At 45.8% G+C, this 14,586-nt stretch overlaps 1 protein-coding gene across 4 annotated transcripts in view; it reads left to right on the forward strand.

Moving 5' to 3' along the window:
- WAPL (WAPL cohesin release factor) overlaps positions 1-14,586 on the forward strand; it is a 112,011-nt gene that overhangs the window by 47,837 nt on the left and 49,588 nt on the right. For 2 of the 4 annotated variants that reach the window (XM_072339992.1, XM_072339993.1), the window contains 5 exons: positions 3,920-3,996; positions 4,228-4,319; positions 5,637-5,775; positions 7,314-7,438; positions 12,076-12,599. In XM_072339992.1, coding sequence (XP_072196093.1) covers positions 7,338-7,438; positions 12,076-12,599 — 625 coding nt within the window. In that variant the 5' untranslated portion in view covers positions 3,920-3,996; positions 4,228-4,319; positions 5,637-5,775; positions 7,314-7,337. Of the gene's footprint in view, positions 1-3,919; positions 3,997-4,227; positions 4,320-5,636; positions 5,776-7,313; positions 7,439-8,758; positions 9,087-9,379; positions 9,507-12,075; positions 12,600-14,586 lie in introns of those variants that run through there. The other 2 variants (XM_072339995.1, XM_072339994.1) reach the window with 2 other exon arrangements.

Consider the following 14,586-nt stretch of genomic DNA (forward strand, 5'->3'; position numbering starts at 1 on the left):
AGTGGGATCAGTGGTGCCAATGCAGCCATTCCCAGTCCAACTATATTTGCATTCCTCATAATGTGCTTCTGCTGCCTCTGCAGGATTTGGTCTTTTTTTACACTGTATCCAAAGTTTGTAGTTAATATTAACTGACGGAGCCAGTTGAGAATCTTGGGATTTCCTATTACGGGTAATTAAGGAAAATACTATTTCATGTTCAGACAGATGCCTTGTGGTAAGCTGCACTATGTGAATATCATTGCCTTCATTGCTAATTCTTATTCCTGCTGATTACTGAATCTGTCTGATACTATGAGGTGCTAGAGGTGTGTAGCAGGCTTTCTGACAAATAGATGCGAAGCACTTTGCTGCTTTCTTTATACATTTGTTTGTTTTGAAGTCTGACTTTTATGGTCCAGTTGCCCCAAACCTTTTCATACCTAAAATATGTGGGAACTTGCATTGTGAACTTTATTAGTGGAGCTTGGAGAAGGGCTGAAGAGGCTAGGGAGGACTTCTGTTCATCAAAAACTCTTCCAGTTCACTTCAGTTATCACCAAGTCGTTGTCTGGTTCCATATTAGGTTAGAATCTAGCTTCCTGCTTCTCTCAAAGGAGAGATTGCTATCAGAAAACCTCAGGAACGGACTGCTCAGCAGGGAGGGGCTGACAGGAGCTTAGGGAGGCAGGTGGGAAGCTGGCCTCACCAGCTCACTAGGAGTCAAGGCCCCACCAGATCAGTGTAGTAAGAGCAGAGCAGGAGTGGTGATAGTAGCTGTAGTTGTCTGCAGCAATGAGGCATGGATGGTGATCAGCAAGGAATGTCACCATAGTCAGGCACAGGCTTACCTGCAGCACAGCTCAGGATTAGAGGCTGCACTTTAGACTTGTTTAACCCCGCTTGAATATAAGGGCCTGAACTTAAAAGTAGCATGAAACAAAGCAGAGGAAACCCTGATTGAGGCTTCTCACTGCTTTTTCATATTGCTTGACTAAGTGTTATGGCTGCACCACCACTGGCCTTGAGGCAGCGGTAGTGGGGTGGCTGAGCCTGCTGGTGCACTCACGTGGCAGCTGTACACTTCTATTTCCCAGACAGGAGATACCTTATCAAATAGCAGAATGGTAAATTTTGCTTATAACGTACACAATGCAACATGAGGAAGGAGAGCTGTGCTTGACTTTCATTTGCTCAACCGCTTCCCGCAGGAGGGAAATGAAAATGTTCACTACAGTTGCACCAGTTTGCCCTCATTTGCCTAAGCTGGAGTCCCAGCATCAGGGACACCATGACAGGGCTGGCTCCATCATCCCTCTGTCTGATGAGGAGCTGGCTTAAATGTAGTCACTCAGACTGCAGACAGTACCTGCAGTACAAGTGTGGCCCCAGCCAAGTCAGTTCTCTTATTACAACTGAATCTTAGTACAACAGGGAGACTCTGCTGTCGAACAAGTACACTGAGTTGCAGTTCAGTTGTTTAATGGAGAGCGATGTCAGGCACAGAGCACAGTGCTGAGACCTGTGTGTGCCATAGGTGAGATGCTGGTGACAGGTGCAGAGGCTCATGTCTGTAAAATCTGTGCTCCTGTAGGGATAGAGAAGCCCTGCTCGTGCTGTAATTAATTGCTCATAGAGCTCAAGGTGCATAACTCAGCCAGGGTTGAGGCTGTTTCAGAAGCAATGCCATTGCATCAGAAGTGCCCGAAAGTAAAAGACTCACGAAACTAAGTGGTGTAAAAGTACTGATTTGGTCTTCTATAACTTATTTTCCCAACAAGCTTCATCTTCCTCCTCTGCAATCTAGGCGTGATTTGTGTCTGCATCTGATGCTGCTTGTATCTTTGTCGAGCAGTAAAACCAGCATGAAATTGATGTGATTTTCTTTCACTGCTGCCCAAAAGGGGCTGAATAGCAGCCCTGGAACAGAGCAGGCTTGTTGACTTTGTTATGCAGCTGCATGACAAATCTGCCTCTCAGCCTGCAGCTTCAAGAAGACAGCACAGCATCTGTTCACATAAACGGTAGCTGGTTGGTTGCTTTTGGTTTTGTTTCTTTGTAAAGGTAAACTATTGAGTTTAAATGGCAGCTTAAAAAGAGGTAACTTAGGCTTCCCCGGCTTGCCAAGAAAAGTTTCCCACTTATCCTTCACAAGGCAGCAAATGGATAATTCTCAAATATTTTTGCTCCGTGTGTAGAGAAATTAACATGTAATTTACAAGAAGCTTAAGTCCTGCTGTAGTAATTGTAACATGTGAATCCACAGTTAATCAAGGTGTGGGTACAGAGTCTCTTCGGAAGGGGCTAGTGCATGAAAACTGTATTCCTCTCTTTCTGTATGAATTTGTCACCATGACAGCTCCCTGTGAGTTTATCTCTCGCTGTGCACTTCAGCAAAGTTAACCCTGGGCTTGCAAGCACAGTGCCAGGAATAACATCTATGCATCTGTCTTTCACCACTTCACACAGAGCCCTGCTCTGACATCTGATGCGTGGTTATTTACCTTTCAAACTCAGAACAAAACCCTCAATCACAGATTTTCTTAAGTGTACTTATGCCAGTACACTGCATTAGTTTGTACAGTGGGGCCTAAATGGTGGCTGGAGAGACCAGAAGTGCTGTGTCCTCTTATTGCATTGAGCCCATTTGCTCCAGTCAGTAGCTGCTGTGTCTCCAAATGCACATCATGGATAATGCATCTGTTTTCTGAAGCAGCCCAGTAATAAATGTGCAAAGCCCTGCATTGGGGTTTGGAGTTGTGTTAGTGTGAAATATTGCATGGGAGGATTTTCCTTTCCAAAACAAACTATCTTGAGTATCTGAAAGGGAAATTTGTTACCTTGGCTGCATTGCCTGATCAGAAAGATAGGTAGAAATGTGACAGCTCTATTTCCACCATGAAGAGAGCTATTCATTCTGGTCTTTGCTAAGAGACCACTGGAAACACCTTTTTTTAATTGTGATCATTGATCCTGGCAATGGGAAAGGCAAGTAGATCTTTCTTGTCTTACTAATCAAGTATTCCAGATGCTTTCTGAATTTCCTCGACACAAAATCTCACTCACAGAGTAAGAAAATGAGTTTTTGTATCACCTGGAAAAAAATAAACAAGCACAAAATACTTACCAGAAACCAGAAAAGTGAATCCTGACTGTCTGTGAGTGAATGTATTGGTGTCCATTCTGCTACGAGTGGTGGCAGAATTGATGCTTAGAAATGTCTGTTATACATACAAGACTAATAGAACTGTGACAAACCAGCACTACAAACAGCAAGGAACTGTTAGGAGCAAAGGCATGGTCTCATTTGCTTGTGCTGTCATTGAAGAAATGCTAACTGTTGGAGTCTGTGCAAAAACACACAAGTGAAGAGATGTTAGTTACTTTCTGACAATAGTTCTGTTAATCAAACAAGTAAAGAAATAGTTGAACATGTCACAGTGTACTCCAAGCTGGGTCTACTTGAATGTCCTGCTGTCAACAGTAAGATGTTTGATAATACCCTTAGTAATGCAATTCCAAGCAGTTAATAGCCAGGTGGAGGCTTTGTTTTGAAAAACAAGTACAATTCTCCATTAACCACACCGAATTGTAACGTGATTATCAGCCAGAGCTGCTGGAATGAACACGGTGTGAGTGGGCTGCAGGAAGTAAAGCTTTAGCATCGTCAAGGAATGTGTTTGGTAACCTCTTCATTTACCAGTAGATGTCACTGGAGTCCAGCAGAGAGCTAACACTGGTTTAAAACGTCTACTCAGTTTAATTTTTATTGCAGATATCATTGTCTACATCCAGTAAAAGTGAAGAACTGCAACCCGTGCACTTTCATGTATGGGATTTTACCTTCCTCTCAGCTACTGGTAACTGTTGAAGGATACTTCAGTGCCTTTGGAAGTAATTCTGATATGATTATTCATTTTTTTTTCCCCCTTCTGTGCAGCATGCCTGGATCTGGTCCAAACAGATAACGACCAAAGTGATTATTCAGTGCAAAGGGGATGGCAGCAAGCAGTGCCGGTAGGATTACTCAGCCTTTTCTTAATATGCCATCAGCAGGGGGGAAGACAAGGGAAAATCAAGCCAAAAGACTCGGATCTCCGATTTCTTTGGCAGTCGCATTGAAAATTACAAGGCCTGGGAACTGAGTGGGACAGGAAGGGACCTGTACTGTCTGTCACTCACTGAGCATCTCTCTGCAAGCCTTAGACAAAGCATTTGCGGATGAAGCTCCACTTTTGGTGTCTCTAGGTACCTGCCTCTGGACGTAAGCTGCATGCTTACACTGATGCCCATTTTTCTCCAGACTTAAAGCTAAATTGTCTTCAGAGAAAACCTCAGAGGTAAGCTGCGTAACCACCTGTCTCTAGTTTTATGCACTAGTATTTCATTACTGGTATTTTTGAAGATTTGGATCTTGCATCCTGTAACCTGTATTAGGTGATACGGAGCACACTGCTGATCAAGACTGAAGAAGACCATGAATTAACATTCTTATTTGAATGAGCTGTAGTCCTTTTCTGCTATACCTGTGTGGTGCTGCGTGTATGGGGTTCTTGTGCAGCAGGCTAGAAGTATTATAGCTCACTTTCAGTCTGTGCTGTAACTGGAATAAAGTGGAAAGTAACTTGCTCAGGGCTGTGCTGCAGCAGGAACAAGCATTAGCCGCTTGTTTTCTTACCTCCTATCTCTTCAGGAGGAACTTCTCACACAATTAGTTTTAAATTGTCATTTGACGTGATGAATTTGCTAGATAATACATTAGTTCTGGCACGAGATTCAGGGATGCGTTCATTTGGGCCTCCTTAGTCCTGTGAGTTTACAGTTGTTTGTTAGTTTGTTTTTCAGCTGTAGTTCATTTTGTTTCAGAGCTCTTGAAAGCCAATGCATACTGGTCTGGGCGTAGCAGCTTCAGCTTTGAGCTGATACTGTTATAGCTTGCTACAGAAGTGCAAAGCTACTGGTTGAGTTCTTTCTAAAGAGTAGGAAAAAAGTATTTGGAAAATAGAAGGGAAAATAAAAATCTTATTAATAAAAAGGAATTGAGTGAGTACAGCATCTGTGTGTGAAGAACCACGCAGAAACATTGAGACAACTGTGAGTACAAAGTGGTGTCATGCAGAAGTGCAGGTCAGGTATATGCAGGTGATAGAAGCAGAATAAACAAAAGGAACGGCTGCTATTCTACTGCTAGAGAAGGACTGGAACTGGACATTTGGTCCTATCAAACTCTTTATAAGAAAGGAGATGTAAAACACCAACTGCGTGTTGTATTCCCGTGCTTTTCTCTCCCCAGCAAGTGCTATTTAGTACATTTTGATGGCTTTCATTATGGGCTACCATCAAGAAAACAGAAAAGTTCAATAGTATTGAGAACTAAGTTCTTAAAAGAAGAATTCTAGGAAAATTTCCAGGAGGAACTGAAGCCTACGAGGCTGCAACGGATTTCAGGCATTTGAGAAGGCCATCCTTTTAGTTCATCAACATGCAAAGTTAAGCTGAGCGAAGACCTGGGTCTTTCTTATCTCTTCTAAACTTAGGCTGCATCATTCCCGTAAGGGAGGTGGTTTCTCACAGGCTTATCACCTAGGGAGAAACTGAGAATTTAGCCTTAGGTGAATGACTGCTCTTGGTTCATCATGTAAAACTTGTATTTCCAGAGGCTTTTACATTGCACAGAGGATGCTCCCTCTTGTGATTGCAACAAATGGGTGCGCAGACTGGAGAAGGTGGAGTAGCACAACTTCTTTTTTTCCTGGCTAGCTGCCTGGCTTTGATTCATGGACATCAGGGTTGAAGGTACTCTTTTTATTCCCCCAAACAAGCCCCTTGCTGTGCTCCTGTAAGCTTCTCTTCCTTCTGTTCAGTAGGGCTTCTTTTAACCTTTCTGTGACAAAGCTTAATGCCTTGACTTGGCTGTCTTATAGGATGAGAAAGCTACAACCTGATACAAACACAGAAAAACACGATCCAGAACTATACCAAGATCTCCTGTTGGAAGCCTTTTGGTCCTTCTTCTCAAGGATCAGTGTCAGAAAAGTAATATGCTATAATACTTGGGAATGCCTTGCTGAGAAAAGCTTTTTACTATCAGAAATCACACTTGGCACACTGTGCTGCAAGCCTCCCAGCCCCGCTTCTCCTGCTTTATGGTCTGCCCTGATCCAAGCACTGTGGCTCTCAGCACAGCTGCTTTCATCAGCTCCCATGCAGCCACGTGTGGTGTTGCTGATCTTCCTCCAACACACGTTAGTAGTGATACTAATGTATAAATAACTATTTTCAGAGCTGTTTCAGAAGGTTGACTAAAGCATGGTAATTAGTTACTTAATGCGTCTCTTCACCTATTTGCATAGCAAATATGAAGGGGGAAATCCCAGCCCCAGTGAAGTGAAATGGCAAAGCCCTGAGTGCTCTCACCCTGGTGTGCTGGGAGATGCTTGAAGGACAGGAACAGGAGGAGACTGACGTTTCACAAAGAAAAAGCAAAACACACTGAAATGTTTAATGTTTTAAGTGGCACTAATTGAGACTAAATGAAAGTGCTGCAGCAGCTGTGAGTGCAGTGAGAGCAGCAGGACATCCTCTAGTTCTCCAGCCCCTTTCTACCTGGAGAAAAGGCATGGAAAGAACCACTGTAGAAAGCTGGAGATAATGTGGGAGACAAATAGTGGCTAGGTGAGGCAGGAAGGAGAGAAAAGGAGGTGGAGAAGAAGATGCTGAGTGGACTGAAGTGCCACTGACTTACAGTTCTGGAGGGAAAGGTGTGGACACGGGGGAGGGCCTGCCTGTGAGTTCATTGTTGGCAAGTGGGACAGTGGGTTATTGAATTCATTCTCCTTTGGTGATAGGAGTGTAGCAAGGATGTATTTACGGTGTTGCTTTTTTGAACAATCTGGTTTGTATCTACACAAAGAGAACAGGAAGAGCTGTAGGGCATATTATCCAAATTAACTCTTCCCTCCTTCCTAAATGTTCTTCCTCCTGTATCAATTTTCTCTCCCTTATCCCCAGCTTTGAAGCATTTTGGCTACATCTTTCAGTGCTTTCTGACTTCACTATAAATAGGAAAGATGCTAGTTTCTTGTGAAGGGGAGAACTATGGAATGAATTAGAAAAGCCCCAAGTTTTAAGACAGAAAAGCTGAAGCTATAAGATAGCTGCTTACTTCCCACTGCTTTCCTTGTGGAAGCAAATGCAAAATTGAAGTGTTTTGTCTGGTCTGTTTCTTGTGAATGTTTCTGTGCTGTTTTGTTTTGTTTGATTTTTATATTTTATATATACATATATATATTTATTATTTATTTATTTATTTATTTATTTATTTATTTGTGAAGGGAGATGGCAACAAAAGGAATACGATGACTGTGGAATTCCACCCTCTACGAGAAGTAGACTTAACTGCTGCTGAAAGCGGATGGAATTTGGTTGTCTGCTCTGTCTTGTTGCTGGCATACTTGAGGTAAGCCTGATAAAACGTTTCACTTGGTTGGTTTCACTTCCTCACTCCGTCCATCCTGTTCAGTTCTTCTGGTCTCAGGATAACTTTTTTAATGTTGTAAATAACTCCACAGAGACCAAAAGTATTTTGAGCTCTCGTCGTACTGTTTTTTCCTCTCTGTCCAACAGATCCATTAGTCACCAATTAAGACCTGAAACTCATGCGGTGGACAGCTACACCAGTTTCAATTGCGTGTGCTGTTTTACACTTGCTGATTAAACAAGCTAATTAATAGTTCTGATACAATACTCAGAGGACAAAAAAATCTTGTTATACTCAGATTATGTATTTTAATGTTTAACCTCCTTTCGGTTGCTTTCCAATAACTGAGTCAGTGTGGAAGGTATAAATATGCTTGTAAACTACCTTTGAAATACAGCAGTCACTTCTGTCCTATTTGAAACCTACTAGAGTTTCTCATCATGAGGCCCAGTTCATTTTAGCTTTGCTCTCTCTAGCAGCAATTGTACAGTTCCTTAAAGAGCACATTCAGCGTATTTGTTGTTTAGATGTTAAATGTAGAAGCCAGCAACACGGCAATGGGTGCCAAGTAGAGGCCCCAAATCCATTTATCGTTTTGTTTGATGTTCCTGTAAATAATCTTGCTTCTCCGTACTGTAGGCCAATAATTTGCATTGGATAAAGATTAAGAGAAAGTGAGGTTTCTGAACTAGAAACAATGAGACAACCCCAAATTCTTCCGTCTGATGAAAGCAGCCTTTTATTTTTGCTCTTGCTTGTTACATTTGTGTTGTATTTGGCTGATGTGCTTTAAAACCTTTAATCAGATGAGAGATGTAGAGAGATGTTGTGGGACCACCTGAAGTTCCACAAGGTTGTGGTGGTGGTGGGTTCCAATGCTTGTCTGCTGTTGGAGGCTTTGTTTTCTTTTTCACCTCCTGTATCACTACTGTCAGTCTCAGAGGCGCAACAATGTCCCGGCTGGCCGTAGGCCTCATGTTGGGCAGCGCTTGTGGCAGCGCAGCGCCTCAGAGCTGTGGTTTCACCCACAGTAGCCGTTCTGTGGAGTATTTTCTCTCTGGGTTGACGCTGGGCTCAATGTAGCCGCCGTGATTACCGGTGAGGAGCCGGGGGGGCTCCCGAGCGAGGCTTGCGCGCCGCCCCGCGCGTTGGGCCTACCGAGGCCTGGACGGGCCGCGCGCCGCCTTCCTGCGCCACACACTACAGCTCCCGGCGGGCGCCGCGCGGGGAGGGGGCGGAAACGGCGGGGCGCGCGCGTGCGCGACGGCGACGCCGTCGGTTGAGCGAGGCGGGGTGCGATTGGCTGCGGGCGGCGGCCGGGCGTGGGACGCGCAGTGACGGAAGGAGCGGGGCAAATGGCGGAGAGATGGTCCCGGGCCCCGTCCCGAGAGCGGCGATAATTCCGGCGCGGAGGAAGCGGCGCCGGAGGAGGCGGCGCCGGGGGCCCTAACGCCCGCACCGCCGCGGGGAGTCGTGCGGGAGTCGCGGAGGAGCCCGGTCGGGCGGCGCCTTTCGTCGGGCAGCGCCTTTGGTCGGGCGGCGGAGCGGGATAGCCGGCCGCGTCCGCGTCGGCGGCGCCGCCCGCAGCGCGCCGGGCCCGGGCCCCGCCGCCACCGCCGAGGCCGAGGTAGGTGCGGCGCCCGGGGCGGCCTCGGGCCCGAGCGGGCGGCGGGGAGACGAATGGGCCCCGCAACCCGGCGGGGAGGAGCCGGCGGCCCCGCGTCCCTTCCGGGGCGGCCCGGCGGGGTCCCACGGGCAGCGCCCGGCCGCGGGGCAGCGCTCTTGAGGCCGCGGGGGGAGAGATGCGGGCCGGGCCGGACGGGGAGGCGGCGGCCGCCGCGGGGCTTGCCGGGCCGGGCCGCGCTGCCCTCGCGCCGGGGTCGGAGCGGGGCGGGGGAGGGGGGCGACGGGAGGGGAAGTGACATCAGGCGGCGGCGGGGGGGTGACCCGGTTCCGCCGAGCCCCGCGGGGGGAGGAGGGAAGGAGCTGTCACCGTGGGATTTCGTCAGCCGCCTCCCGCGCCCGGCCCGGCTCCGGCCCCGCTTATGTAAGGGCGGGGGCGGGTGGAGGCGCTGCCTGGCGGGGTCCGAGCCCCGCGGGCGGGCGGCGGGCGGCGCTGGGCTCTGCGGGCCGCTCGGCTCCTGCACCGCTCCGAGCGGGAGCGCCGGTGGGTCGCTGGGTGGGTGGGTGGGTGGGCGGGGGTGGGGGAGGTCGGCCCCGTTCTCACCTCGCAGCGAGCGAGGAGCGGAGGAGGGCTGCAACGGGCTGGGAACCCCGCTTTGGCGGCGCTCCGGTACACGGAAGTACGTCGGCGTTTCCTGATCTTTAACCCCAGTGTGAGCCGTGCGGTATCTGTGTTTCCCCAATACTCATCTGTTAACCTCTTTTCGTTATGTAGAGTTTGCGTTTGAGTATTGATCGCTTGATTCAAAACGGCTCGCGAAGTGAACTTGTTATTCCCATTAAAGTCGTAATCCCTGTTGTGTAACTCTGCTTTCTGAAAACGAGGTCCTCCGGACTGCTGCAGGCTTCTCCTTGAAACTGCAAACCACGGGCGGCTATTTAAATGCATCGCTGTTTTTGCAGGCATTGAAAGTGTCAGGTGCTGGAGATACCTGAGTCAGAGGTTAGGGAGGAACGGGGGCTTTTGGGGAGTGTTGTGACCTTCTGTATAAGAGTCATAGAGGAATTTGGATGCTGCTAAACGTTCCATTTTGTTTCTGTAGTTGTAAAAGCTGACTTTTTCCCTGTATAAAATATGTTGGTGTTGCAGTTGTAAGTACTTTCAAACATCAGCAAAGTACGCCTATGGAGTTTGATTTGCTTTGTTGTTTGCCGATGGGAAGACCTTAGTTTTGCTCTCGATCTGAAAATAGGAATTGAGAGCAATCTGGGGGGGGGGTGTGTGTGAAAAATGCTGTGGTTCAGCAGCGATGTTGGGTGCAGCACACAGCAGCTTGTGGCACTACGAAAAGGGTGAAGGTGGGCTGAAGAGTGACTGCTGCCAGTGGCATCAGCCATCCTGGTGTGTGCCCAGCAGACACGGGGTCGGTAGATGGGCACGTGCATTTATCATCCATCTGCTGAATGGCCAGGTGAAGTTTTCCCTCAGTGATTGTCCTGCATCTTCTGCACTGCAGCACCACCTGGTTCTGAAACTCAGCCATGATATTCATGTAGCTCAAAAGATGGCCTTTGAGTTGCTCAGCTCATGTAATAGGGGAAAGTTGACCTGATGAAAGGAGGCTGTTGTTAGTGAGGCAGTCCTCCTAGAACAATCCGTTAGAGGGATGTTTCTGGAAAGTGGTGTGACTTTTTATGGCAGAAGCTGCTCTGGTACTTCAGGTGGAGATGAGAACATGGTGGAAAGCACACGACTTATTCAGAGAAACAGTACTAAGAACAGTTCTCCCTAACAAATAGTTCACATAATAACTTCAGCGGCCTATTTCTCATAGACTTTACAGTAAACGAGGGCAGTTGACACTTTGAAAGTAGGATTTCTTTGATTCTGTGCTTTAAAGAAATACCCTCCCCCCCCCCCCCCCCCCCCCTTTTTAGCAGGCTCTTCTCCAGAACGGAGAGTGCTTTCAGACAGAGAGATGTACTCGATTAGATTCAGACTGACTATAAAGAATTCCAATTTCCTATTGATGTGTGGGCCAAAATAAGAAATAAAAAAAGAAACCAATTCTGGTTTACAGAAGTTATGCTTGTTTTGTGTTATGTTGCTATTTGCCCTATAGCTCAAGTATTTGTTTTGGGGAGGAGGCAAAATGCGACTAACTGGTCCGTCTTCCCTCTTGAGTTGAACAAAAGTAGGAACAGAACACATGCAGGGAACTGTTTAAATTTGTTCCTGTTTAATTTGTTTAAATATAAACTTCATTCTTCTGGCTAAACAAGCTGTAGATCCGGCTACAGTTCTGACAGCCTGTAGATGGTCATGGCTCATGCTGTCCCATATAAGCTGACTCTCCATGTTCTTGGACAGGGATTTAGAAGGGTCTCCTCATTCCTGTCTGTCGATCAAATCAATCTTACTCCAGGGGAATGTTGTGTACCAGTGCTGATCAGGAACATGCATGTCATGTTTGCAAATCACGTGCTTGCTAAGCAGGAGCAGAAAGAGGGGTGAAGTTGTCATCATTATTTGTGGTGAATTCGTATCTGAAATATCTGAAAGGCTTTAAATGGGAAGAGTCTGTGTGAGAGCATATAGCATTACTATACGAGCAGAGAGCTGCACGTTTAGGTGCGTTTTCTCCTGATGTTTCATGAAAGCTGTGCCGTCTGCGCTTGAAAATACAAAGCTAGAACAAATCAATACCAGAAATAATGTATGGGTAGGGGATATTTCATAAGGATTTATTGTGCCATGTCTTGATTAAATACTTCAAATAACTCAGCTTTGAGTGACACTGGAAAATAGATGCTGCAGAAGCATGGGACGTACAGTGATAATCGTATCTAGATTAATTAGTCTGTAGAATAGAGCAGGTGATATTGCGTTACATGGAGGTACTTGGTGCTCATAGGCCAAACTAATGGTAGCGTTGCAGTCATTGGTGCTAAAAAGTTTGTGAAATTGTTTTTCTTTCTTTATTTTCCAACAGAGAATATGAAACAGGAGCCAAAATGACATCCCGATTTGGAAAGACCTACAGCCGGAAAGGGGGAAACGGCAGTTCCAAGTTTGACGAAGTATTTTCCAACAAACGGACCACCCTTAGCACGAAATGGGGGGAAACCACCTTCATGGCCAAATTGGGACAGAAGAGGCCCAGTGTCAAAGCAGACATTTCCGAAGTTCCTAAGAAACCCCGAGTTGAAGATGAGGTAACGGAGGATCCGTTTGGGTTTGACAGTGATGAAGAATCTCTTCCTGTGTCTTCAAAGAATGTGGCACAGGGTAAAAGCTCCTCCCAGCTGGACCCAAATGAAGCTGCTCAGTCTGAGGACTTCACTTCTCTACTTGAAGCCAACAGCAAAAGTAATCAGCCAGACGGTGGTGAGAACACTGCATCCAGCAAGCAAATACCTGCTGACAGTACCGCTCCTCCTATAAAAGAAAAGAGCACAAGCAAAAATGCGGAAGACGGAGAATGCAAAGGCAGCAGTGCTAAACCCGCAGCTGCAGGTACGTCCACTCAGCTGTCCAGAGAGCTTTGTTATTCAGTTTTTAGCGCTGTATGTTTAGAATCAGCGCTTTCTGAAATCATTTATGTGTTCAAACTGTAGGGCAGCTCATAGGATATGCTATTTAACTAAAAGCACCAATCAGCATCTCACATCTTGCTTATTGATCTGAGATTCTTGGTACTCTAGTTCTTGTTTCTGCAAGTTCAGATGTGATGTGTTAGTCCACCTTGAGTAAATGGAATAATAACCTCCTGCTTGAAAAAAGCATTTGTCCTGATCCCAGTGCCTTTGTCCTTTTAAGTACGTGGTGGGTTGGTGGTAGTGCAGAATGCCTTATTCTGTAGTTACTGGCCTTGGTTTAGTGAAGGTACACAGTCACTTTGATGCAAGTACAGATGTAGCTCATGGTGTGCCTGTGTAATGGTTTGTATGGAAAAAGCAGTCTTCTGAACTTCAGTTGCTGAGAGGTATGTTTACTTTCTTAATTACCACATCTTTATTGATGTGTATGTGAAAAGCTTCGCATCTGTAAAACAGAATTCTGTTAAGCCTATTTAGGGGCTGTTTCCAGACCCAAACCTTTATGCTTCGGAGAGGGAATTCACAAAACAAGATCACATGTCATTACACCTCATCAGAAGTTTCCACATAATGGGCTGATTAAACTGTAGCTTCTAAAATTGGGCAGAAGATCACATTAGATGAACCTTGATGAAGCTGACACCTACTGACTTGCTCTGGATTATCATAATCAACTTTAATGAGAAGCACTTATGTAACTTTGAATTCTCAGATACTGTTAACTTATCCTTGGGATCAGAAATTGGAGTTCACTTTGTAATGTAGTAGACAAGAAGGATACCAAACAGAACAAGATACACACAGCTCAGTCATTTTGTGAGATAATCTTATTGAAAGAAAACCAAGATATGGTGGTGGAACTTGAGTTGGACAGATAAGTTGGTGAAATATGTTGTTTTACTTCAGTTTTACTCTTAGTTTCCTATTGAAATATTTCTGGTTTTTTTGTGGTGTTCTATGGCATGTTAATCTGTAAATGTGATGCACTCTCATTTGGTAAATACAGTTCGTTTTTCCAAGTTTGAATCCAGAGGTGGCAGAGAGTCATCCCTGGGTATTTACAAGGAGATGAGAGCACAGCGAGTTTTCCTGGTTGCTGATAGCAGCGCAGGTTGTAGAACTAAATGGCTTCTGCATAGAAGGCTTGTTTGAGAAGTAATTTTCAAGTTGGAAAAGAGTGTTTGTAAGCTGTGGAGAGAAACTTCGTAGTGCATGAAAAGCCAGGGGAACAGACCTTAACAAGCCCTAACTTAGGGGAAGTTGCTTAACAGTTCACTGAATGTCTGCTCGCCTGGTGTGCTTCACTGACGTGTTTGTTACTGACTGCAGATCAGCCAGAAAGCGCGGGACAAGGCGCATCTTGGCCTGACAATGCTCTTCTTTCAGACTGCATGCTTGTGAACAGTTTAATCTTCCCTTCATTGTATGTAGAATCCTATTCTGTAAATCTTTTTCTTGAGAAATGAAGTTCAAATGAAAATGTATTGAAGTAAGTATAAGAAAACCCATGCTGTAGCTTTGATGAGTGTTTATTTTGGACAGGTAATATAAATGAAACTTGGAGAGTTGAAGCAGATACTGTGCTTGTGTGTAGCAACCAAAATAAATACGTGGTCCCTGAAAATGTCACTGGGAACACTGAGCAATTAGAGATAGTGGCGTAGTCAGCCAGTATAAATATGGCTACTTCAAAAGTCTTTTTGTCATGTTGATTATTAAGTGAGGTTTGATGGTACCGGGCTGCCTTTCAGACCTGAAGAGGGTTAATTTTGTTATGGCCCTGTGCTATCCTATACTGTGTAGTGCATATACTTTACTGCTTACCTATCCTTACCTTCTCCCTAATCATTCTCCCCTCCTTGGCGACTCTTACACTCTACCAGATTCAACCAAACTTGTTCAAA

This window comes from Excalfactoria chinensis, chromosome 6 (genome assembly GCF_039878825.1).
Source record: "Excalfactoria chinensis isolate bCotChi1 chromosome 6, bCotChi1.hap2, whole genome shotgun sequence".
NCBI classification, from domain to species: domain Eukaryota; kingdom Metazoa; phylum Chordata; class Aves; order Galliformes; family Phasianidae; genus Excalfactoria; species Excalfactoria chinensis.